This window comes from Ranitomeya imitator, chromosome 5 (genome assembly GCF_032444005.1).
Source record: "Ranitomeya imitator isolate aRanImi1 chromosome 5, aRanImi1.pri, whole genome shotgun sequence".
Lineage (NCBI taxonomy): Eukaryota > Metazoa > Chordata > Amphibia > Anura > Dendrobatidae > Ranitomeya > Ranitomeya imitator.
In genome coordinates this window covers 249,570,717-249,598,501 of record NC_091286.1, presented here as the reverse complement: position 1 = coordinate 249,598,501, position 27,785 = coordinate 249,570,717, and the positions used below count along the sequence as shown (strand labels likewise).

The window sequence follows — 27,785 nt, the reverse complement described above, 5'->3', positions numbered from 1 at the left end:
ATGTATGGCTCATAGAACACATGGTATAATCACAATTGCACAGGCTATGCTGATAAAATCGCCATACACCATAATTGTGCAGGCCGAAACATCTACTATATAAAGCTGAATGTGTGTGTGTGTGTGTGTGTGTGTATGTGTGTATGTCCGGGATTGGCATCTGCACTGTCGCAGCTACAGCCACAAAATTTTGCACAGTCACACGTCTGGACCCCGAGAGCGTCATAGGCTATGTTGTGAGGCAAAATTTTAACCCTGCGCGTTCCAATTCACCAAACAATTTTGCCCCTATCTACATAATGGGGAAAAAGTGAAAGGAAAAGTGTTGGAGGCGTCGCAGCTACAGTCACAAAATTTTGCACAGTCACATGTCTGGACCCCGATAGCGTCATAGCCTATGTTGTGAGGTGAAATTTTAAACCCGCGCTTACCAATTCACCAAACAATTTTGGCCCTATCTACATAATGGGGAAAAGTGAAAGGAAAAGAGTTGGAGGCAAATTGACAGCTGCCAGATGTGAACAAGGGGGACTTAAAGAGTGAGCGCGATGGCGCCAAAGAGTATATACCAGACAGTTGCTAAGGTGGGGCCCCGACATGGGATACTCACCACACACGGGGATATGAACACACACAAAATGCTCCACACACTACCACGTGCATGAACACATATTACCCTCAGCACACATTTCACCACACATACACCAACCTTGCCACATGAAAGTCGAAACACAAAAGTCGGCGCTCATAACTCGCCACGCGCAGAACTCGCCACATGCAAAAACTAGGCTCACGCAAAACTCGCCACAAGTGCAAAACTCACCTCATGGAAAACTCGCCACACGCAAAGCTTGCACACGCGGAAAAATTGCCACATGCACAAAAGTTGCAACACATGCAAAAGTTGCCTCACGCAAAACTTGCACATACTCAAAAGGCACCACACAAAACTCGCCACGCGCAAAACTCGCCATGCGCAAAACTTGCTGCACACAACTTGCTACACTAATCTGTCACATGCAACTCGACACACAAAAAGTTGCTACACGCATGTTGCTACACAAAACTCATCTCACAAAAGTCGCTACATGCATGTCGCCACACGCAACTCAACACACACAACTTGACAAACGAAACTCGCCCTAAAACACACACAAGTCTGGTATTATCCTTCAAAAATAAAAATCTGATTAATAAGCAGACAAACTACAACAATTGCACCATATAGGAAATACGGCAGCTGTCAGTCACATGACCTGTCTATTATGTGTATGTGTGAGCTAATATATACTGCCAGGGGGAGGGCTTCCTGTTGGCTGGGGATTTATCAGGCTGCCAATTTAGCTTACAAATACTGAGGTAAAAATACTGAGCAAATAACGTGTGAACGAGGTCTAATACAGGAGGAGATGACACACAGGTATATACTATATACAGGGGAGATGACACACAGATATATACTATATACAGGAGAGATGACACACAGGTATATACTATATAGAGGAGGAGATGACATATAGGTACATATATATACAGGAGGAGATGACATACAGGTATATACTATATACAGGAGGAGATGACATACAGGTATATGCTATATATAGAAGATGACATGCAGGTATATACTATATGCAGGAGGAGATGACACTCAGATATATACTATATACAGGGGAGATGACACACAGGTATATACTATATACAGGAGGAGATGACATACAGGTATATGCTATATATAGAAGATGACATGCAGGTATATACTATATGCAGGAGGAGATGACACTCAGATATATACTATATACAGGGGAGATGACACACAGGTATATAATATATACAGGAGGAGATGACATACAGGTATATACTATATATAGAAGGAGATGACATTCAGGTATATACTATATATAGGGGAGATGACACACAGCAGGTATATACTATATACAGGGGAGATGACATACAGGTATATACTATATACAGGAGATGACATACAGATGTATACTATATATAAGGGAGATGACAAACATGTATATACTGAGGTGATGAGGTGAAAATGAGAGGTGTGAGGTGAAAATGAAAAGGTGTGAGTGCAAAATGAGAGGAGATAGGAAAAATAATGGAGTGATCAGAAAATGACAGATGTGAGGTTGAAAGGACAAGTGTTAGGGGGGAATGAGAGGAGTGAGGGAGAAAATGAGAGGTGTGAGGGAGAAAATGAGAGATGTGAGGGGGAAAATGAAAGATGTGATTGGGAAAATGAGAGAAGTGAGGTGCTATAACTAACCACAGATATTTACTATGCCCAGGCAACGCCGGGCTCTTCAGCTAGTATGAGATAAAGTAGGGAGGTAAAAAGGCTAATTACCCATATGTATCAAAGTGTCCTGTCTGGATCCTGGTCCCGTACCCCAACGCGCGTTTCGCGTTCGTGTGTTGCCGCTTCCTCAGGGGGGAGCTTTTCTTTTCAGCTGTTTGCTAACATCTCCAACTGCTACTGCTGGTTATATCATTTCATTTACCTATCATTATCAAATCTCTATAATACTTTACCATCAGAATAACAATTTAGTGTCGAAGGAATCAACAACTTTCCATCTCCAACCTTCAAATATAAACTATGACTTTGTATCTAATGTATCTAATGTGAAAGTATTATTTTACTTTTTGATGATAATGGAATTCCACCAAATTGTTACTCATCTTTTGACTTAAACAAAGTTACTGATGTTTGTGCTTTCCCTGCTTTTATGTGAGATGAATGATATGATATAATTCACTGTGTTTTTGGAAATGTAATTATGCTAAATTTTTCTATCTTAAGTTTATCACGTATTTTCATGCATTTAATTTTGTGCTCACTGTTTAAATTGACCATCAATAATTTCACAATTAATCCAAGAAGTGGCACAGCATGTGATTACACTTTGCCTTCCTTAGGAATTTCATTGTATGACTCTCCCTGAATGTATAGTTGATCAATTAATTCAAGGACATTTCAGTGACACATCATCTGACATGGTGTGAAGCTTAAAACAGCATTTCTCATTTCATTAGTTTCTCAAAAGCATAAATTGAACCTCTGCCAAATTATCAGACAGTGATGCTTTATCGTTCCTGTCTCCAGTTTCTCCAGCTCCCCTATTACTATTTCATTTCATGATTAATTTTATTTCCAAGTAAGAAAAATTGGAATATTAAAAATGATTGTGAGTATTCATTAGTATCCAAAACTGAAATTTATAGACCAACGGCTTTTATATGAAAAAAAGTCTCACTGTAATATTATTATTGAACATATTGAACAAATTAACAAACTAACTATATACTGTTTATATATACAGTATATATAGATATATATATAGATAGATATATACATATATATATACAGTGGGTACAGAAAGTATTCAGACCCCTTTAATGTTTTTCACACTTTGTTTCACTGCATTAATGTACACTCTGTGTTAGGCGCCAGATTCTCCTACTGCATGAGGTGGATCCCAAGCCTTGTCTTCCTCTGTGGTCTCCCATTTGACTGCAGTGGAGCCTGCTCAGCAGAGACGTCATCTTGCTCCGACTCATGCTGTTCGTCTAGTTACTGCTGGCTCTCCAGATACAGCTAAAGTAACCCCAGAATTCACTCCACTGAGCATGCTCGTGAGGAGACCTCTCATTTGTGGTTCGTAGTCAGCTGCTCAGGTTCTGTGCCGGGTCCGGATTGGCCCGCGAGCAAGGTCCTGTCTGATTGGCACAATCTATAAAAGGATCTTTGGCGCGCCCATTGGTGCACTGAGATCATTTGTGTTACGTGTGTGGGTGGAACACTACGATAGTGTGAACTAATTTGCGTGTGCTCAAGGCAGGCGTATAGCCTTTAGAATTCCAGCTTCTCCAAAGAGGAGTTTGTGCATGTGCACAGGGTGGGCGTACAGCCTTTAGAATTCCAGCACCTCCGGAGAGCAGTTTGTGTTTGTGCATGCACTGTGCCTGTGTCCACTACCTGTTCCCTTGCCCCAAGAGCATAGTGCTTACATGTGAAGTAACGGGATTTCGCTTAGTGCCATTTCCACTAGCGGGGTATCGAGCTGAGCCATACAGTTTCTACCCCTCTGTGAAGCTAACAGAGAAGGATGTTACGTGTTACGGAACCACTCCGCACACAGAATATGTTGTGGAGTTATATGTATGTATAATAGGCTCCATGTGAGATGCATGTCCCTAATGCATCAGCCCACAGGCTGCGTCCCTGGGCAGAGGGGACACGATATTCCCCTTTTGTCCGCCCCCACCTTTGTAATTCCCACAGTAAATATCGGCAGGCTCCGGCCACCTGCGGCTATTGTAATGTATGTCTGGCCTGCTGCTTTTCTATTGGCCTGTCCTCTGTATCTGTGTGATATATTCTGTGTCCTGTGAGTAAAGTGTTGTCAGACTGGAAATACGAGGAGAAGCAGTGATCTTTTATATGCGCCCATGTAACCAAGCAATTCCAGCCAGCGTCCTACATTCAGACTCCAGTCAAACCAGAGTGGACCCCCTGAAACACGGGGTGGTACTGAAAGAGGTACCCCAGCTTGGTAGACCCCGTTACACAGGGTAATTACTTTCTGTTTAGACCGGGTGACATTTCACCCTGTGTGCTTTCTAAATCACTTGTCACATGCTTCTGTGTTATGGCTGGCAATCAGGCAACACAGCGTGCAGTAATCAGCGCACATACAGAGATCTGGCAATAACCAAAAACAATAGGACGAGCTCTGAGACGTGGAATCTCTGTAGACTGCAGTACCTGATCTATCCTCACACAACTATAAGCAGCAGTGGATTGCGCCTATCACTACCTATGCAACTCGGCACTGCCTGAGGAGCTGACTAGCCTGAAGATAGAAATACAAGCCTGACTTACCTCAGAGAAATACCCCAAAGGAATAGGCAGCCCCCCACATATAATGACTGTTAGCAAGATGAAAAGACAAACGTAGGAATGAAATAGATTCAGCAAAGTGAGGCCCGATATTCTAGACAGAGCGAGGATAGCAAAGAGAACTATGCAGTCTACAAAAAACCCTAAAACGAAAACCACGCAAAGGGGCAAAAAGACCCACCGTGCCGAACTAACAGCACGGCGGTGCACCCCTTTGCTTCTCAGAGCTTCCAGCAAAAGTTAATAGCAAGCTGGACAGAAAAAACAGAAAACAAACTAGAAGCACTTATCTAGCAGAGCAGCAGGCCCAAAGAAAGATGCAGTAGCTCAGATCCAACACTGGAACATTGACAAGGAGCAAGGAAGACAGACTCAGGTGGAGCTAAATAGCAAGGCAGCCAACGAGCTCACCAAAACACCTGAGGGAGGAAGCCCAGAGACTGCAATACCACTTGTGACCACAGAAGTGAACTCAGCCACAGAATTCACAACAGTACCCCCCCCTTGAGGAGGGGTCACCGAACCCTCACCAGAACCCCCAGGCCGACCAGGATGAGCCACATGAAAGGCACGAACAAGATCTGGGGCATGGACATCAGAGGCAAAAACCCAGGAATTATCTTCCTGAGCATAACCCTTCCATTTGACCAGATACTGGAGTTTCCGTCTAGAGACACGAGAATCCAAAATCTTCTCCACAATATACTCCAATTCCCCCTCTACCAAAACAGGGGCAGGAGGCTCCACAGATGGAACCATAGGTGCCACGTATCTCCTCAACAACGACCTATGGAATACATTATGTATGGAAAAGGAGTCTGGGAGGGTCAGACGAAAAGACACCGGATTGAGAATCTCAGAAATCCTATACGGACCAATAAAACGAGGTTTAAATTTAGGAGAGGAAACCTTCATAGGAATATGACGAGAAGATAACCAAACCAGATCCCCAACACGAAGTCGGGGTCCCACACGGCATCTGCGATTAGCGAAAAGCTGAGCCTTCTCCTGGGACAAGGTCAAATTGTCCACTACCTGAGTCCAGATCTGCTGCAACCTGTCCACCACAGAATCCACACCAGGACAGTCCGAAGACTCAACCTGTCCTGAAGAGAAACGAGGATGGAACCCAGAATTGCAGAAAAATGGAGAGACCAAGGTAGCCGAGCTGGCCCGATTATTAAGGGCGAACTCAGCCAACGGCAAAAATGACACCCAATCATCCTGGTCAGCGGAAACAAAACATCTCAGATATGTTTCCAAGGTCTGATTGGTTCGTTCGGTCTGGCCATTAGTCTGAGGATGGAAGGCCGAGGAGAAAGATAGGTCAATGCCCATCCTACCACAAAAGGCTTGCCAGAACCTCGAGACAAACTGGGAACCTCTGTCAGAAACAATATTCTCAGGAATGCCATGTAAACGAACCACATGCTGGAAGAACAAAGGCACCAAATCAGAGGAGGAAGGCAATTTAACCAAGGGCACCAGATGGACCATTTTAGAAAAGCGATCACAGACCACCCAAATGACCGACATTTTTTGAGAAACGGGAAGGTCAGAAATGAAATCCATCGAAATATGTGTCCAAGGCCTCTTCGGGACCGGCAAGGGCAAAAGCAACCCACTGGCACGTGAACAGCAGGGCTTAGCCCTAGCACAAATTCCACAGGACTGCACAAAAGCACGCACATCCCGTGACAGAGACGGCCACCAGAAGGATCTAGCAACCAACTCCCTGGTACCAAAGATTCCTGGATGACCGGCCAGCACCGAACAATGAAGTTCAGAGATAACTTTACTAGTCCACCTATCAGGGACGAACAGTTTCTCGGCCGGACAACGATCAGGTTTATTAGCCTGAAATTTCTGCAACACTCTCCGCAAATCAGGGGAGATGGCAGACACAATAACTCCTTCCTTGAGGATACTCGCCGGCTCAGATAACCCCGGAGAGTCGGGCACAAAACTCCTAGACAGAGCATCCGCCTTCACATTTTTACAGCCCGGAAGGTATGAAATCACAAAATCAAAACGAGCAAAAAATAACGACCAACGGGCCTGTCTAGGATTCAAGCGCTTGGCAGACTCAAGATAAGTAAGGTTCTTATGATCAGTCAAAACCACCACGCGATGCTTAGCTCCCTCAAGCCAATGACGCCACTCCTCGAATGCCCACTTCATGGCCAGCAACTCTCGGTTGCCCACATCATAATTACGCTCAGCAGCAGAAAATTTCCTGGAAAAGAAAGCACATGGTTTGAACACTGAGCAACCAGAACCTCTCTGTGACAAAACCGCCCCTGCACCAATCTCAGAAGCATCAACCTCGACCTGGAACGGAAGAGAAACATCAGGTTGACACAACACAGGGGCACAGCAAAAACGACGCTTCAACTCCTGAAAAGCTTCCATGGCAGCAGAAGACCAATTAACCAAATCAGCACCCTTCTTGGTCAAATCGGTCAATGGTCTGGCAATGCTAGAAAAATTACAGATGAAGCGACGATAAAAATTAGCAAAGCCCAGGAATTTCTGCAGACTTTTTAGAGATGTCGGCTGAGTCCAATCCTGGATGGCCTGAACCTTAACCGGATCCATCTCGATAGTAGAAGGGGAAAAGATGAACCCCAAAAATGAAACTTTCTGCACACCGAAGAGACACTTTGATCCCTTCACGAACAAGGAATTAGCACGCAGTACCTGGAAAACCATTCTGACTTGCTTCACATGAGACTCCCAATCATCTGAGAAGATCAAAATGTCATCCAAGTAAACAATCAAGAATTTATCCAGATACTCACGGAAAATGTCATGCATAAAAGACTGAAAAACAGATGGAGCATTGGCAAGTCCGAACGGCATCACCAGATACTCAAAATGACCCTCGGGCGTATTAAATGCCGTTTTCCATTCATCTCCCTGCCTGATTCTCACCAGATTATACGCACCACGAAGATCAATCTTAGTAAACCAACTAGCCCCCTTAATCCGAGCAAACAAGTCAGAAATCAATGGCAAGGGATACTGAAACTTAACAGTGATCTTATTAAGAAGGTGGTAATCAATACACGGTCTTAGCGAACCATCCTTCTTGACTACAAAAAAGAACCCTGCTCCCAATGGTGACGACGATGGGCGAATATGTCCCTTCTCCAGGGACTCCTTCACATAACTGCGCATAGCGGTGTGTTCAGGTACGGACAAATTAAATAAACGACCCTTAGGGAATTTACTACCAGGAATCAAATCGATAGCACAATCACAATTCCTATGCGGAGGTAGGGCATCAGACTTGGATTCTTCAAATACATCCTGAAAGTCCGACAAGAACTCTGGGATGTCAGAAGGAATGGATGACGAAATAGACAAAAATGGAACATCACCATGTACTCCCTGACAACCCCAGCTGGTTACCGACATAGAGTTCCAATCCAATACTGGATTATGGGTTTGTAGCCATGGCAACCCCAACACGACCACATCATGCAAATTATGCAGTACCAGAAAGCGAATAACTTCCTGATGTGCAGGAGCCATGCACATGGTCAGCTGGGCCCAGTACTGAGGCTTATTCTTGGCCAAAGGTGTAGCATCAATTCCTCTCAACGGAATAGGACACCGCAAAGGCTCCAAGAAAAATCCACAACGTTTAGCATAATCCAAATCCATCAGATTCAGGGCAGCGCCTGAATCCACAAACGCCATGACAGAATACGATGACAAAGAGCACATTAAGGTAATGGACAAAAGGAATTTGGACTGTACAGTACCAATAACGGCAGAGCTATCGAACCGCCTAGTGCGTTTAGGACAATTAGAAATAGCAAGAGTAGAATCACCACAATAGAAACACAGTCTGTTCAGACGTCTGTGTTCTTGCCGTTCTACTTTAGTCATAGTCCTGTCGCACTGCATAGGCTTAGGTTTACTCTCAGACAATACCGCCAAATGGTGCATAGATTTACGCTCGCGCAAGCGACGACCGATCTGAATGGCCAAGGACATAGACTCATTCAAACCAGCAGGCATAGGAAATCCCACCATTACATCCTTAAGAGCTTCAGAGAGACCCTTTCTGAACAAAGCCGCTAGTGCAGATTCATTCCACAGAGTGAGTACTGACCACTTCCTAAATTTCTGACAATATACTTCTACATCATCCTGACCCTGGCATAAAGCCAGCAGATTTTTCTCAGCCTGATCCACTGAATTAGGCTCATCGTAAAGCAGTCCCAGCGCCTGGAAAAATGCATCAACATTACTCAATGCAGAATCTCCTGGTGCAAGAGAAAACGCCCAGTCCTGTGGGTCGCCGCGCAAAAAAGAAATAATAATCAAAACCTGTTGAATAGGATTACCAGAAGAATGAGGTTTCAAGGCCAAAAATAGCTTACAATTATTTCTGAAGCTCAGGAACTTAGTTCTGTCACCAAAAAACAAATCAGGAATCGGAATTCTTGGTTCTAGCATCGATTTCTGATCAATAGTATCTTGAATCTTTTGTACATTTACAACGAGATTATCCATTGAGGAGCACAGAGCCTGAATATCCATGTCCACAGCTGTGTCCTGAAGCACTCTAATGTCTAGGGGAAAAAAAAGACTGAAGACAGAGCTAAGAAAAAAAAATGATGTCAGGATTTCTTTTTTCCCTCTAGTGGGAATCATTGGTGGGGCTCCTTGTACTGTTATGGCTGGCAATCAGGCAACACAGCGTGCAGTAATCAGCGCACATACAGAGATCTGGCAATAACCAAAAACAATAGGACGAGCTCTGAGACGTGGAATCTCTGTAGACTGCAGTACCTGATCTATCCTCACACAACTATAAGCAGCAGTGGATTGCGCCTATCACTACCTATGCAACTCGGCACTGCCTGAGGAGCTGACTAGCCTGAAGATAGAACTACAAGCCTGACTTACCTCAGAGAAATACCCCAAAGGAATAGGCAGCCCCCCACATATAATGACTGTTAGCAAGATGAAAAGACAAACGTAGGAATGAAATAGATTCAGCAAAGTGAGGCCCGATATTCTAGACAGAGCGAGGATAGCAAAGAGAACTATGCAGTCTACAAAAAACCCTAAAACGAAAACCACGCAAAGGGGCAAAAAGACCCACCGTGCCGAACTAACAGCACGGCGGTGCACCCCTTTGTTTCTCAGAGCTTCCAGCAAAAGTTAATAGCAAGCTGGACAGAAAAAAACAGAAAACAAACTAGAAGCACTTATCTAGCAGAGCAGCAGACCCAAAGAAAGATGCAGTAGCTCAGATCCAACACTGGAACATTGACAAGGAGCAAGGAAGACAGACTCAGGTGGAGCTAAATAGCAAGGCAGCCAACGAGCTCACCAAAACACCTGAGGGAGGAAGCCCAGAGACTGCAATACCACTTGTGACCACAGAAGTGAACTCAGCCACAGAATTCACAACACTTCTGCCATTGTACACTAGCTGCGTTTTACATCTCCACACAGTGGACAGTTCAAAGAAATGCCACCCCACATCATTACTGACCCACTACCAATCCGGCCATGCTGAAGGATGTTGCAGGCAGCAGATCACTTTCCATGGCATCTCCAGACTCTGTCACGTGTCATATGTGCTCAGTGTGAACCTGCTTTCATCTGTGAAGAGCATAGGGCGCCATTAGTGAATTTGCCAATCCTGGTGTTCTGTGGCAAATGCCAAGAGCACGGTGTTGGGCTATGACTACAACCCCCATCTGTGGACATTGGGCACTTAGACCATCCTTATGGAGTCAATTTCTAACCGTTTGTGCAGATGCATGCACATTTGTGACATGCTGGAGGTAATTTTGCAGGGCTCTAGCAGTGCTCCTACTGTTCCTCCTTGCACAAAGGTTGAGGTAGCGGTGCTGCTGCTGGATTGTTGCCCTCCTACATCCCCTCCATGTCTCCTGGTGTACTGGCAGCACCTCCAGCCTCTGGACACTACGCTGACAGACACAGGAAACCTTCTTGCCACAGCTTGCATTGATGTGCCATCCTGGATGAGCTGCACTACCTGAGCCACTTGTGTGGGATGTAGAGTCTGTCTCATACTACCACGAGTGTGAAAGCACAACCAACATTCAAAAGTGACAAAAAAATCAGCCAGAAAGCATTGGTACTGAGATGTGGTCTGTGGTCCCCACCTGTAAAACCACTCATTTATTAAGTGTGTATTGATAATTGCCAATAATTTCCTTCTGTTGTCTATTCCATTTGCACAACAGCATGTGAAATTGATTGTTAATCAGTGTGGCTTCATAAGTAGACAGTTTGATTTCACGGAAGTTTGATTTATTTGGAGTAATATTCTGTTGTTTAAGTGTTCCTTTTATTTTTTGAGCAGTGTATATATTAATCTCACATCGTCAAATCATATAAAGAATTGCTTTTTATGCAGATTTCTGACATCTGTTATGGTCACTTTCTCTTGGGATCTGCTATGTCGAGTGGATTTAGCCAAGATTGACGATGTAATCTAAGTTAGGGTTAACCGCCTGAAATAAGCTTTTTTCTTATTTTATGCCTTTTTCAGCTGTTTGTAAAAGACTTGGTGAAGCTGCAAAACTTTATTAAGTTAGTGCATTCTGAATCTACGTGCTGAAGATCCCATTTCCTAGTGTACAGATTCAACGCAGTAAATAAGAGTCAGTGACTCTTACAGTTGTGCTCAAAAGTTTACATACCCTGGCAGAATTTTTCTTTCTTGGCCTTTTTCAAAAATGTGAATGATAATACCAAACCTTTTTCTCCACTCATGCTTAGTGGTTGGTTGAAGCCATTTATGGTCAAACTGCTGTGTTTTCTCTTTTTGAATCATAATGACAACCAAAAACATCCAAATGACCCTGATCAAAAGTTCACTTACTCCATTTCTTAACACCGTGTATTGCCCCCTCTAACATCAATGACAGCTTTGTAATGTGCTGCTGCAGTGCAGTATGGAGCAACCTCCACCAGGGGGTGCTGGATAAGGAAAGGAGGCTGCACACACAGCACAGCTACACTGAACAACAACACAGGTGTCACAGGTAATGAAAGGGACATGAAACAAGCCAAGGTCATATATGGAGATAGCAGCGCGGTACCGAAGGGGAGAGCAGAGACGTCGGGGACAAGCAAGACATCAGAACCTACTGGGAACGTGGTAACCAAAACGTGAGACGAAAAACGGAGTCGGGGTACAGGCCAAAAGTCAGAACAAGTAATATACGGGTGCAGGCAGTCAGAGGCAAAGAGGAACACTAGAACAGGGATCCAGGTCAGGAGCTCAAACAGTGCAGGATCAACTATAGCTGACACTGGCCCACAGGCTGCAGAGGACTTAAATAGCTCAGCCAGCTCCAGGGTGAGGCAGAAAGGATTAACTCCCACATGACCAGTCCAGAGACAAGAGAGCTGAACATAATCTCAGAACTGGATCATGACAAGCTTAAAGTCTTTTGTGGAAATTGTGGATGAGGTTCTTTATTTTCTCAGATGATAAAGTTTTCCACTCTTCTTGGCAAAAAGACTCCAGTTCCTTAATATCCTGGGCTGCCTAGCATGAACTGCGCACTTGAAATCTCCACAGAGAGGCTCAATATTTAGGTCAGGAGACTGAGATGGGCACTCTGAAACCTTCACTTTGTTCTGCTGTAGTTAATAACAGGTCGACTTGGGCTTGTGTTTTAGATCATTGTCATGTTGGAACGTCAAAGTACGTCCCATGAGCAGCTTCCGGGCTGATGAGTGCAAATTTGACTCCAGAATTTGCTGATAACATCCTGAATTTATCTTTCCTTCAACTTTGACCAAGTTTCCTGTGCCTTTGTAGCTCACAGATCCCCAAAACATCAGAGATCCACCTCCATGTTTTACAGTAGGAATGGTGTTTCTTTCTTCATAGGCCTTGATGACCTCTCTTCAAATGTAATGTTTATGGTTGTGGCCAAAAAGTTCAATTTTAATCTCTTTACTCCAATTTACCTTGTTTCAGAAGTTTTCAGGCTTGCCTCTGTGCATATATTTAAGGAGAGATACTTTGTGGCATTTGCACATTAATGACTTTCTTCTAGTGAGTCGACGATGCAGCCCATTGTTCTTCAAGTGCCAAGTGCTTTCTTATTGTGTATCTTGAAACAGCCATACTGCTAGTTTTCAGAGAGTCTTGTATTTCCTGTATTTGTGGGTTTTTCTTTGCATCCCGAACAATTTTCCTGGCAGTTGCAGACAACATTTTTGTTGGTCTACCTAACCATAGTTTTGTTTTTACAGAGCCCCTGATTTTCCATTTGTTAATCACAGTTTGAATGCTGCTGACTGGCACTATAATTCATCGGTTATCTTTTTGCAGCCCTTTCCTGTTATATACAGTACAACTATCTATTCCTGTAGATCCATTAACGATTATTTTGCTTTCCCCATGACTCACCTGAAATGTCAGTGGCTGGATGAAAGATGCAAGAGTCTGTCTGGATCCCAGAAACTCACTCAGCTTTTATGCATATACACTGATTATGAGCAAACAGGTCACAGATGAGGATCTTAACTTTAGTAGCCATTCAAACCCCTTTGCATCAACTTCTGTGCATGTTATCAAATCAAAATCACCAGGGTATGTGAACTTTTGATGAGGGTTATTTGGATGTTTTGGGTTGTTATCATGATTTAAAAGGAGAAAACAGTAGTTTGATAATAAATGGCTTCACCCATCCACTAAGCATGAGTGGAGAAAAAGTTTTGGTGTTATCATTCATATTCTCTGAAAAAAGGACAAGAAAGCAAAAATGCTACTGGGGTAGGTAAACCTTTGAGCACAGCTCTGTATTCAGCATGACTGAGAGTGGTAAAATCATTAATTACCACCACCAATACTTACATTAATTGTTAAAATTGTGGAAAATAAATCCTGATCCTGAGGTACAGGGATATTGAGGTAAGATGTAGTTATTGCTCCACAAATGTACTAATTAGCTTCTGTAAAACTTTTAGAAATGAATGATAAAATCCAAAAGAATAAAAATACCATACTTTTGTACTATAAAAAAAAATGGAGTTGGATCCTACACAGTACTATCACAAGGAACTAAATAAGTTGGTATCTTGTCTGCCTGACAAACACATAAGAGCTGATGGTCTGATACCAGAGAGTCCAAGAATTGGGACATTCTACATGCTTTCCAAAATCCACAAATCTGGAAATCCAGTGAAATTAATTATTTCATGTGTGGGCACACTTACTGAGCAGGTATCTGGATGGGTAGAATGTTTTCTTAAAATGCTGGTAAATGATACACCCAGCTACTTTCAAGATACAACTGACCTAATAAATAAACTAGCAGCAATAGGACCTTTACCAAAAGGAACCATCCTGGCCACCATGCATGTGGAATCTTTGTACTCTAATATCCTACACTAGGATGGATTAAATGCCTGCAAAGCCTTTGTTAGGTCTCGAGTTCTCACTTCTGCACAGGGGGAATCTCGGGCCGTCTCCGCTGCGGTCTCCCATTCCTATCCAGCCGCAGTGGAGTCTGCTCAGCAGGGACGTCGGTCCCAGCATCTTGCTCGGTCTCGCTCGGTACAGAGAGTTACTGCTGCTTCTTCAGCTCCTGCCATTAAAGTCAGTGCTGGTCAGCAGCGAGCGGACTTCTCTGGGACTAAGTCCTTATTTGCGCACACTGAGCATGCCCAGGGCAAGATCTCCTGTTGGAGATCAAGGGTCATGTGCTCAGGCTCTGCAGCGCATTCCATTTGTCATCTTGGCAGGTCTTGGAAGGGCAAAGTTTCTGTGGCCACTTCCTGTCCTGCAAGTATATAAACTGCGCATGACCGCACGGCCATGCGCTAGTGTACAATTAATATGTGTGTGTGTAGATGGATGTATGTCGATGGTTGAAAGCTCCTAAGTATCCCTCCCTAGAGTTGTTGATTGCTCGCGGATGATGGTAGCTCTCTAGCGCCCGACTATCCATCTGTATGTTACACACATCACAGCGTCCTATAGCAGTGCCTGCCAGTACGGCGCCGTGCGCTTGCCTCGCGCTTTCCATACCCAAGCCTGGGTGGTTAGTGGCGTCCGTCAGTGCGGCATCGCACGCACTCTTGTGCTCATATATTGCAGTAAAGGTTCTTTTCACACCCAGTTGCGGTGTTGTGCCAGCAAGGGTCTAATCGGACTTCAATCCCTTTTGGGGTTAAGTTCGCTGACTACTTGCTCGCGCTCTATGTGCGGTACCGCGGTCCTGTGACTTAACAGGATCGCTTTCTTCACGCTGGGTGGGGTTTAACCCACGTGTTTATACTTTTTAGTACCGCCATATAGTCTGTCATTTGCTAGCAGCGGGTTTCGCCTGCACGGTGGACCCCGGACTGCGAACGCATCTATATCATCTTACTTGGTGCGTTCCGCCAGTCCTAACATTACACTAGCGCCAGGGTCTGGCTAGTGATGACAGACAAACAGCAATCCTTCCGGTATATCCAGCAGCTGGAGGGTAGGTTGGCGGCTCTCGAGAGCACAACCTCAGCTGTGGATGTTACCGCAGTTGCTGTACAGGCTGCCAGCGTGGCTGCAGCAACTTTGTCCATTGCCACCCCTGTTCCGACATTTTCTCACCTCCCGCTGCCAGAAAAATTTTCTGGTGATAGCAAATTTTGTAGGGGATTTGTGAGTCAGTGCTCTATTCATCTTGAGCTCCTGGCTGCACACTTCCTCACAGAGCGGGCTAAGGTGGGATTTATTGTATCTCTATTGTCGGACAGGGCGTTGGAATGGGCTACGCCGCTGTGGGAGCGTGGCGATCATGTGGTGCAGAGTGCTCCGCTGTTTTTGAGCACTCTGAAACAGGTCTTTTTAGGACCTCAAGTCACCCATGATACTGCGCTCCAACTGCTAGCATTAACTCAGGGTGAGTCCTTGGTCAGTCATTTTGCCGTCCAATTCCGCACTTTAGCATCTGAGCTGGAATGGTCGGATAAAGCTCTTATCCCCATATTTTGGAGGGGCTTGGCTGACCACATAAAGGACGCTCTGGCCACTAGGGAGATTCCTGCCACACTGGAGGAGTTAATAACAGTCTCCACTCGAATAGATCTCCATTTTAACGAGCGGAGGTTAGAGCGAGCCCAGTGTAGGCAGAGGTTTCGGCTGGCTCCTACTTTCGCCAAACCTCTGGAATCTCCGGTCCTGGTTCCTGAGTCACATGAGGCCAGAGAAGTGTCACAAGCGGGATCTAAGTCCCGGACCGCTTGTGCACTCAGGGTCTGTCATGTTTGCCAGCAGTCAGGACATCTAGCCACCAGATGTCCTCAGCGGTCGAGGAAACGTCAGCGTCTAGTGGTCGTAGGTGGAGGTACATTAGACACGGCGACGTTTGCCTCTAAATTGTCCTTTAAGGGGACAATTACTATAGGCTCATTTTCTCACTCGGTAGAGCTCTGTGTGGATTCTGGGGCGGAGGGCAATTTCATGTCTTCTGCCTTCGCCCAACGTCACGCAATACCCCTGGTTATGCTAGCTCAACCTGTAACGGTACGAGTGGTGAATGGGTCGACACTGCCCTCACAGATAACACACCAGACCATCCCTTTTACTCTGTCCATGTCGCCATCTCATCAGGAGATTATTTCTCTGCTCGTCATTCCAGAAGGAATTAATGAGGTCCTGTTGGGAATACCTTGGCTATGGTACCACTCTCCTCATATTGAGTGGTCCTCAGGCAGAATTCTGGGATGGGGTGAATCTTGTGGGGGTAGGTGTCAGAGGGAGTGCGTTCAGGTTGCTACAACAGAGGTACCCGCAGATCTATCCTCTCTCCCCAAGCAGTATTGGTCCTATGCAGACGTGTTCTCCAAAAAGGCGGCGGAGACCCTTCCGCCCCATCGCCCCTATGATTGTCCTATTGACCTCTTGCCTGGTGCTGAGCCTCCCCGGGGTAGAGTCTATCCGCTATCTCTCCCGGAGACGGAGGCAATGTCACAGTACATCCAGGAAAATCTGGCAAGAGGGTTCATCAGGAAGTTAGTGTCACCTGCTGGGGCAGGATTCTTCTTCGTGCAGAAGAAGAATGGGGAATTGCGTCCATGCATAGACTACAGGGGTCTTAACGCCATCACCGTTAAGAATAAGTACCCTTTGCCTTTGATATCTGAGCTATTCGATAGGCTTCGGGGAGCAAGGGTATTTACTAAATTAGATCTGCGGGGTGCTTACAACCTGATTCGCATCCATGAGGGGGACGAATGGAAGACGGTGTGTAACACCAGGGATGGGCACTATGAATATCTGATGATGCCCTTCGGGCTCTGTAATGCCCCAGCTGTTTTCCAAGACTTTGTGAATGATATCTTCCGGGATATGCTTTCCACCTCGGTCGTAGTCTATCTGGATGATATTCTCATCTACTCTCCAGATATTGACTCCCACCGGAGAGATGTTTGCAAAGTCTTCGACCTCCTATGGGCAAACTCCCTCTATGCCAAGTTGGAGAAGTGTATGTTTGAGCAGGAGTCCTTACCTTTCCTAGGCTACATCATCTCAGCCCAGGGATTGGCTATGGATCCTGCCAAACTACAGGCTGTAATGGACTGGCAGGAACCCCATTCTCTTAAAGCGGTGCAGCGCTTTATGGGATTCATCAATTATTATTGCCAGTTCATCCCGCACTTCTCAACTTTGGTAGCTCCCTTGGTTGCCCTCACCAAGAAGGGGGCGAATCCCAAATTGTGGTCTGAGGAGGTCTCCAATGCCTTTATCTCTATAAAGTCACACTTCGCTAGCGCTCCCATTCTACATCGCCCCGATGTTGATAGGCCATTTATCATGGACGTGGATGCCTCTTCTGTTGGTGCTGGAGCAGTCCTCTTCCAAAAGGATGCTCAAGGTCGGAAGCATCCTTGCTTCTTTTTCTCCAAGACCTTCGCACCAGCAGAGAGGAATTATTCCATCGGGGACAGGGAGTTGCTAGCCATGAAGTTGGCTTTCTCGGAGTGGAGACATCTCTTGGAGGGAGCACGTTTTCCCTTCCAAGTCTTCACAGACCATAAAAATTTGGTGTACCTGCAGACAGCTCAGCGGTTGAATTCTCGCCAGGCCAGATGGTCCTTGTTCTTCTCCCGGTTTCATTTCACCCTCCATTTTCTTTCTGGGGAGAAGAACATTCGGGCCGACGCTCTCTCTCACTCCGTTGTGTCATCTGCGGAGGAGGAGGAGGAGCCTCGGCTTATTGTCCCCACCGAGAGCTTGAGAACTGTGGCTCCGGTTTCGCTGGAGTCTGTGCCCCAGGGCAAGACTTTTGTTCCATCCAATTTGCGACCGGAGGTTCTTTCTTGGGCGCACTCGTCCAGGGTGGGTGGACATTTTGGTACTAAAAGGACATCTGAGTTACTGGCGAGGACATACTGGTGGCCGCATATGGCCCGTGATGTCGCGGAGTATGTTCGGGCGTGTGTCTCTTGCGCCAGGAACAAGACTCCTCGGCAACGGCCAGCTGGTTTGCTTTATCCTCTGCCCGTGGCGGACAGGCCCTGGGAGATGGTCGAGATGGACTTTGTGGTGGGCTTGCCCAAGTCTCGTAACTGCACCATTATCTGGGTGATCACCGACCATTTTTCCAAAATGGTGCATTTGGTACCTCTTCCACGGCTACCATCTGCACTGGCGTTGGCTGTCTTGTTTATCAAGCATATCTTTCGCCTACACGGTATGCCAGACAAAATTGTTAGTGACCGGGGTCCCCAGTTTGCGTCTCGATTCTGGAGAGAGCTTTGTCGTCTACTCAGTATTGAGTTAAATCTCTCTTCGGCATATCATCCAGAGACGAATGGGTTGGTTGAAAGGGCCAACCAGACCTTGGTCACATATCTGCGACATTTTGTTTCTGCCAGGCAGGATGACTGGGCATCCTTGCTACCGTGGGCAGAGTTTGCACTTAACAATGCCGTAGCCGACTCCACCGGTCAGACTCCATTCCTCTTAAATTACGGCCAGCATCCGCGTGTTCCTGTGCCCATGCCTTTGTCTTCCGCTGATTCCAGGGTGGCAGACTGGGCTGTGGAGGCACGGGACATTTGGGATCGCACGCAGGATGCCATTCGGGCCTCCAAGGAGAGAATGAGGTCCTCCGCCGATGTTCATCGGCGCCCCGCTCCGACCTTTGCCCCTGGCGACTTGGTGTGGCTCTCCGCCCGTAACATCAGGCTGCGAGTTGAGTCCACTAAGTTTGCTCCTCGCTACTTGGGTCCCTTCAAGGTTCTCGAACAGGTTAATCCCGTGGTCTACCGTCTGGCTCTTCCTCCACGCTTGGGTATCACCGACACCTTTCACGTGTCCCTCTTGAAACCCGTATACATGTCCCGGTTTTCCGAGTCATCTGTTGGGACATCGGGTTCGTCTACGGACGATTATGAGGTGAACGCTCATTTGGGGTGCAAGGTGGTACACGGCAAAAAGTTCTATTTGGTGGATTGGAAGGGTTATGGCCCAGAGGACAGGTCATGGGAACCTGCTGAAAACATTCTCTAATATCCTACACTAGGATGGATTAAATGCCTGCAAAGCCTTTGTTAGGTCTCGAGTTCCCACTTCTGCACAGGGGGAATCTCGGGCCGTCTCCGCTGCGGTCTCCCATTCCTATCCAGCCGCAGTGGAGTCTGCTCAGCAGGGACGTCGGTCCCAGCGTCTTGCTCGTTCTCGCTCGGTACAGAGAGTTACTGCTGCTTCTTCAGCTCCTGCCATTAAAGTCAGTGCTGGTCAGCAGCGAGCGGACTTCTCTGGGACTAAGTCCTTATTTGCGCACACTGAGCATGCCCAGGGCAAGATCTCCCGTTGGAGATCAAGGGTCATGTGCTCAGGCTCTGCAGCGCATTCCATTGGTCATCTTGGCAGGTCTTGGAAGGGCAAAGTTTCTGTGGCCACTTCCTGTCCTGCAACTATATAAACTGCGCATGACCGCACGGCCATGCGCTAGTGTACAATTAATATGTGTGTGTGTAGATGGATGTATGTCGATGGTTGAAAGCTCCTAAGTATCCCTCCCTAGAGTTGTTGATTGCTCGCGGATGATGGTAGCTCTCTAGCGCCCGACTATCCATCTGTATGTTACACACATCACAGCGTCCTATAGCAGTGCCTGCCAGTACGGCGCCGTGCGCTTGCCTCGCGCTTTCCATACCCAAGCCTGGGTGGTTAGTGGCGTCCGTCAGTGCGGCATCGCACGCACTCTTGTGCTCATATATTGCAGTAAAGGTTCTTTTCACACCCAGTTGCGGTGTTGTGCCAGCAAGGGTCTAATCGGACTTCAATCCCTTTTGGGGTTAAGTTCGCTGACTACTTGCTCGCGCTCTATGTGCGGTACCGCGGTCCTGTGACTTAACAGGATCGCTTTCTTCACGCTGGGTGAGGTTTAACCCACGTGTTTATACTTTTTAGTACCGCCATATAGTCTGTCATTTACTAGCAGCGGGTTTCGCCTGCACGGTGGACCCCGGACTGCGAACGTATCTATATCATTTTACTTGGTGCGTTCCGCCAGTCCTAACAGCCTTCATAGAAAACTCCGGGAATTATGCTGATTCTGTGGTGAAAATTACAAAATAATCCTCACCCACAATTAGTTTAAATTTGACAACAAGATCTACAGGAGACTGGTACAGCGATGGGAAGTAAAATGGCTCCACAGTATGCAAATATTTTCATGGCCAAGCTTGAAAATGAATTTTTGTCCTCACGTCCCATCAGGCCTCTGGCCTACTACCGTTACATTGATGATATTTTAATCATCTGGACAGAGTCTGAGACACAGCAAAATATGTTCCATGAACAGTTTAATCAATTTCATACTAAATGTCCAACTAGGGTCTGTATGTGGGTGAGACAGGGCAAAAGCTTAGAACAAGGTTTAATTCTCATTGCCACACAATAAGAGAAAAAAAATGGATCTAACTGTGGCCAAACATTTCTCTATATCTGATCACAGCATCATGGACATGAAATTACTTGTATTAAAAAGTAACTTCAAATCTCAGAGAAACAGGAGTGTCTGTGAGTATAAACTTATGACAACCTTTGACACTCTCAGTACAGGAATGAATGTGTCGCATGGATTTATGTCTTTTTACAAGAATTAAGGAATTTGCACCTCAGACCTGTGGGGGCATCACCACACAGAACCAGACCCCAATCAGAGGACAATAAAATTTTACACTCATTATCTATGAACTGTTCCAATATTTATGTTTATCCCTCCCCATAATGATAGTTCTGCTTCACGTCATTTTTCTTATCTATTGCATTATTTCTCTGCATGTGTTGTGTATAAATATTTGATTCTTCAGATTTTGTATTAGTCTATGCCTGTTGAAGAGACATGAGTATTCTCGAAAGCTTGCAATCTGTTACCATCTTTTCAGTTAACCATTGAAAGGTATCAACCACTGAGGACTCTCAATTTTAAATATTTTTCATACTTTTGTACTAGAAGATGCATTTTTATCAAGAAAATTCTTGCTAAAAATAGTGTATGTCTTATAGTCCATAGGTAGCTTCTGATAATGGAGAACTCTGACAGTGTTCTTCCTGACCACAGGAGGGACCATGCAGTTGCACAATTATCTCTCCTACTCCCTCACACTGCTCAATGTGAAAGGTGTGAGATAGGAGAAAAAGGATGTGTGTGTTAACATAGCAGAGTTGTGTGAGTGCATGAAGCTTTTCATATTTTCATAATTGTTTACACTTTTATTGACAAATACATCAAGTCTATGCAAAAGCTCAATATTTATAATGTTGAATCGTATTCTTCAAGGATTTTGCAATTTGCCATTTCGTGCTGGATATCATCTTCTGGGATAATTCTTGACTGATAAGTAGTCAGTGCTTGGACTTTGTCACAATTTCTCTTTTTGTGTTTGTCACTCTGCTTTTTGAGGATTGATAGCAGCTTCTAGGTACGATTAAGATGTGGGTAGCTTCCTGGCCATGAACCTAAAATTTCAATGTTTCGTTCATGGAGTCACTTAGTTATCAGAAAGTTTTACCTGGTGACATAATGCTCCATTATACTGGAAAAAGCAATGGTCCCAAAATTTCTCCTGGATTGTTGGGAGAAGTTGCTTTTGGAGGAGGTTTAGATCCCATTTTTATCATGGCAGTATTAGGCAAAATTGTAATTGCGCAAATTTTCATGGCTAAGACGAAACCCCACTCAAAAATTCACTCTATATGAATATTTGACACTTGTCATCCATCACATACAGCGAATAATTACTGATATTCCTATTTCTTTTAGAACTGCAGACATAATACCTATGGACGATACTGTGATTACTGTCAACCAGGCTTTTATGGGAATCCAACAGATGGGACGGATGAGGACTGTTTGCCATGTGCTTGTCCTATGAGCATAGCCTCAAACAAGTAAGTGGTAATGTTGGTGTCTTAAGCAACTCAGTGTATGGGTGTTTAACAACTCAATGTATCCTCCTCACTACCTTTCAAAAAGTATAGAGCAAATCTACATATGCCTATAGCAGACATACATTTGCTTTTCTCATGCATAGACAGTCAAAGATGCAACAAATTTATTCAGAGATCAATGCCTCTCAATTAATTTGTTGTATTTTACTCGTAAGTACTCTAGAGAAAGACTGGTGTATGAAATGGCATTCTTGATTAAACTCCTCTAGAGACTAGAGTAAGTTTTTCAATACAGTAGTCAATCATGTATTATACTGTATTCTTTGCTTTATAAGACACACCTGATTAGAAGATGCATCTAGGATTTAAAGGAGAAAAATAAGAGAAAAAAATCCGTGGATGTTGAACTGTTATGAGTAGTGTTGAGCGATACCTTCCGATATCGGAAAGTATCGGTATCGGTTTGGATCGGCCGATATTCAAAAAATATCGGATATCGCCGATACCGATACCCGATCCCAATGCAAGTCAATGGGACCAAAATATCGGAATTAAAATAAACCCTTTCTTTCCTTGTAGGTTCATTCTACATGAAGGAAAACAACTAAGAATAATGTAGGATGTATTGGGGGAGGTGGCGGAGACATTAAAGGCAATGAGGATTAGCCCAATCAAATAGAATAGCTTGATTTTTTTTTTTTTAAAGACGTTCGGATTGAAAAAGATATTGACTATGTAAATTTTTTTTTATTTTGTCAGATATTGATGTTTCACTATTCCACGACCTTCCCCTTCTTTTTTTTCCTTTTCCCACACTTTCATCTTCATCATCATCAGCATCTTTGACATCAACTTCTTCACCTTATTCATCTTCTTCATCTTCTACCTATTTTTTTTTTTTTTATTACATTCTTCATATTCATTTTCTTCAACTATTATTATTCTTCCTATTCTACATATTCTTTTTATTCCACTGTTATTATTCTTCCTATTCTACTTCTTCATCATATTCTCATTTGTGACAGGCATTCCCGTAGTTGTTATCTATAAAAGTTGGAAGATTACACCTTCCGTTCTGCCAGTCACAAAAGTTACATTTGTCCGCGTTCAGTTTGGCCTGCAGCATCAGGCTTTATCCAGGGGCACCACGAGGAGGAACGGACTCACCCCCATACACTGCTTAGTCTTCTTCTGCATATAATTTAGATAATATCTTTTGCTCTGATATTAAGTGTTATGCTTAATGTTCTTCTGCTCTTTGTTCTGCAGCCTCTTGTTCTTCTGCTTCTCGGTCTTCCATGTCGTCGTCTCCAGGGTCGTCGACTTCAGTGTCGTCATCTCCGCCGTCGTCGTCTCCGCCGTCGTCGTCTCCGCCGTCGTCGTCTCCGCCGTCGTCGTCATCGTCTCCGCCGTCGTCGTCGTCGTCATCGGGGTGGTCTTCCGGGTCGTCGTCGTCATCGGGGTGGTCTTCCGGGTCGTCGACTTTAGGGTCTTAAACTTGGAAATGTAGCAGAAGGTACAAGAAGGCTGAGAAAATGCCAAGAACCAGCTGATGGAACTGGAACTCGGATGGCTACCCGAAGGTTCAAGAGCCTATGGAACTACCGAGGACCAGCTGACGTTACTGGAACCCGGTTACTAAGCAGGAGGTACCCGTGCTAAAAAGCACTACCAAGGACCGCCTGACGTTGGCGGAACTCGGATACCCAGAAGGAGGCACCTAAGCCAAAGGCTCTGCCCGGAACCAGCTGACGTTACTGGAACCAGGATGGGGAGCAGAAGGTACAAGAGCAAAAGACACTGCCGAGAACCAGCTGACGGTACTGGAACCCGGATGGGTAGCCGAAGGTCCAAGAGCCAATGGAACTACCGAGGACCAGCTGACGTTACTGGAACCCGGTTACTAAGCAGGAGGTACCCGTGCCTGAAAGCACTACCAAGGACCACCTGACGTTGGTGGAACTTGGATACCCAGAAGGAGGCACCTAAGCCAAAGGCTCTGCCCGGAACCAGCTGACGTTACTGGAACCAGGATGGGGAGCAGAAGGTACAAGAGCAAAAGACACTGCCTAGAACCAGCTGACGGTGCTGGAACCAGGTGGTGGACCCGAAGGCCCACAGGAGAGGAGAGAACAGCTAGGCCGCGAGGCAGCCGCAGTTACCGAACCCCAACAGTCCTACAGGGGGAGCTGGGCCTACTGGCACTACAGAACCAGCCTTGACTACCAGTTCACGCAGCCCACATAGGAAGCTCCTAAACTGGAGGCACCCTGGAGTTGGCTAACTCGACCGCACCACGACGGGGCAAGCATAGGCGTCTCAGTGAGCTTGACACAACCCGGAAACAGCTGACGGTGCTGAAACCAGGCTTGGCACGAGGGAGTACCTGTGACAAGAACACTGCCGAGAACCAGCTGGCGGTGCTGGAACCCAGATGCGTTGCCCCAGTGTGCAAGAGCCAATGACACGACCGAGGACCAGCTGACGGTGCTGGAACCCGGTTACTAAGCTGTAGGTGCCCGCGCTTAAAAGCACTACCAAGGACCGCCTGGCGTTGGCGGAACTCGGATACCCAGGAGGAGGCACCTAAGCCAAAGGCTCGGCCCGGAACCAGCTGACGGTGCTGGAACCAGGTGGTGGACCCGAAGGTCCACAGGAGAGGAGAGAACAGCTAGGCCGCGAGGCAGCCGCAGTTACCGAACCCCAACAGTCCTACAGGGGGAGCTGGGCCTACTGGCACTACAGAACCAGCCTTGACTACCAGTTCACGCAGCCCACATAGGAAGCTCCTAAACTGGAGGCACCCTGGAGTTGGCTAACTCGACCGCACCACGACGGGGCAAGCATAGGCGTCTCAGTGAGCTTGACACAACCCGGAAATAGCTGACGGTGCTGAAACCAGGCTTGGCACGAGGGAGTACCTGTGACAAGAACACTGCCGAGAACCAGCTGGCGGTGCTGGAACCCGGATGCGTTGCCCCAGTGTGCAAGAGCCAATGGCACGACCGAGGACCAGCTGACGGTGCTGGAACCCGGTTACTAAGCTGTAGGTGCCCGCGCTTAAAAGCACTACCAAGGACCGCCTGGCGTTGGCGGAACTCAGATACCCAGGAGGAGGCACCTAAGCCAAAGGCTCGGCCCGGAACCAGCTGACGGTGCTGGAACCAGGTGGTGGACCCGAAGGTCCACTGGAGAGGAGAGAACAGCTAGGCCGCGAGGCAGCCGCAGTTACCGAACCCCAACAGTCCTACAGGGGGAGCTGGGCCTACTGGCACTACAGAACCAGCCTTGACTACCAGTTCACGCAGCCCACATAGGAAGCTCCTAAACTGGAGGCACCCTGGAGTTGGCTAACCCGACCGCACCACGACGGGGCAAGCATAGGCGTCTCAGTGAAGTTGACACAACCCAGAAACAGCTGACGGTGCTGAAACCAGGCTTGGCACGAGGGAGTACCTGTGACAAGAACACTGCCGAGAACCAGCTGGCGGTGCTGGAACCCGGATGCGTTGCCCCAGTGTGCAAGAGCCAATGGCACGACCGAGGACCAGCTGACGGTGCTGGAACCCGGTTACTAAGCTGTAGGTGCCCGCGCTTAAAAGCACTACCAAGGACCGCCTGGCGTTGGCGGAACTCGGATACCCAGGAGGAGGCACCTAAGCCAAAGGCTCGGCCCGGAACCAGCTGACGGTGCTGGAACCAGGTGGTGGACCCGAAGGTCCACAGGAGAGGAGAGAACTGCTAGGCCGCGAGGCAGCCGCAGTTACCGAACCCCAACAGTCCTACAGGGGGAGCTGGGCCTACTGGCACTACAGAACCAGCCTTGACTACCAATTCATGCAGCCCACATAGGAAGCTCCTAAACTGGAGGCACCCTGGAGTTGGCTAACCCGACCGCACCACGACGGGGCAAGCATAGGCGTCTCAGTGAAGTTGACACAACCCAGAAACAGCTGACGGTGCTGAAACCAGGCTTGGCACGAGGGAGTACCTGTGACAAGAACACTGCCGAGAACCAGCTGGCGGTGCTGGAACCCGGATGCGTTGCCCCAGTGTGCAAGAGCCAATGGCACGACCGAGGACCAGCTGACGGTGCTGGAACCCGGTTACTAAGCTGTAGGTGCCCGCGCTTAAAAGCACTACCAAGGACCGCCTGGCATTGGCGGAACTCGGATACCCAGGAGGAGGCACCTAAGCCAAAGGCTCGGCCTGGAACCAGCTGACGGTGCTGGAACCAGGTGGTGGACCCGAAGGTCCACAGGAGAGGAGAGAACAGCTAGGCCGCGAGGCAGCCGCAGTTACCGAACCCCAACAGTCCTACAGGGGGAGCTGGGCCTACTGGCACTACAGAACCAGCCTTGACTACCAATTCATGCAGCCCACATAGGAAGCTCCTAAACTGGAGGCACCCTGGAGTTGGCTAACCCGACCGCACCACGACGGGGCAAGCATAGGCGTCTCAGTGAAGTTGACACAACCCAGAAACAGCTGACGGTGCTGAAACCAGGCTTGGCACGAGGGAGTACCTGTGACAAGAACACTGCCGAGAACCAGCTGGCGGTGCTGGAACCCGGATGCGTTGCCCCAGTGTGCAAGAGCCAATGGCACGACCGAGGACCAGCTGACGGTGCTGGAACCCGGTTACTAAGCTGTAGGTGCCCGCGCTTAAAAGCACTACCAAGGACCGCCTGGCGTTGGCGGAACTCGGATACCCAGGAGGAGGCACCTAAGCCAAAGGCTCGGCCCGGAACCAGCTGACGGTGCTGGAACCAGGTGGTGGACCCGAAGGTCCACAGGAGAGGAGAGAACAGCTAGGCCGCGAGGCAGCCGCAGTTACCGAACCCCAACAGTCCTACAGGGGGAGCTGGGCCTACTGGCACTACAGAACCAGCCTTGACTACCAATTCATGCAGCCCACATAGGAAGCACCTAAACTGGAGGCACCCTGGAGTTGGCTAACCCGACCGCACCACGACGGGGCAAGCATAGGCGTCTCAGTGAAGTTGACACAACCCAGAAACAGCTGACGGTGCTGAAACCAGGCTTGGCACGAGGGAGTACCTGTGACAAGAACACTGCCGAGAACCAGCTGGCGGTGCTGGAACCCGGATGCGTTGCCCCAGTGTGCAAGAGCCAATGGCACGACCGAGGACCAGCTGACGGTGCTGGAACCCGGTTACTAAGCTGTAGGTGCCCGCGCTTAAAAGCACTACCAAGGACCGCCTGGCGTTGGCGGAACTCGGATACCCAGGAGGAGGCACCTAAGCCAAAGGCTCGGCCCGGAACCAGCTGACGGTGCTGGAACCAGGTGGTGGACCCGAAGGTCCACAGGAGAGGAGAGAACAGCTAGGCCGCGAGGCAGCCGCAGTTACCAAACCCCAACAGTCCTACAGGGGGAGCTGGGCCTACTGGCACTACAGAACCAGCCTTGACTACCAATTCATGCAGCCCACATAGGAAGCT

General features: G+C 47.1%; 1 protein-coding gene across 2 annotated transcripts in view; it reads left to right on the top strand.

Annotated features, from left to right (window-relative positions):
- The window catches only part of LAMA2 (laminin subunit alpha 2), a 1,496,617-nt gene that overhangs the window by 676,016 nt on the left and 792,816 nt on the right, over positions 1-27,785 (top strand). For both annotated transcript variants that reach the window (XM_069726054.1, XM_069726053.1), the window contains exon 17: positions 22,195-22,322. In XM_069726054.1, the coding sequence (XP_069582155.1) occupies positions 22,195-22,322 (128 nt within the window). The remainder of the gene's footprint in view (positions 1-22,194; positions 22,323-27,785) is intronic.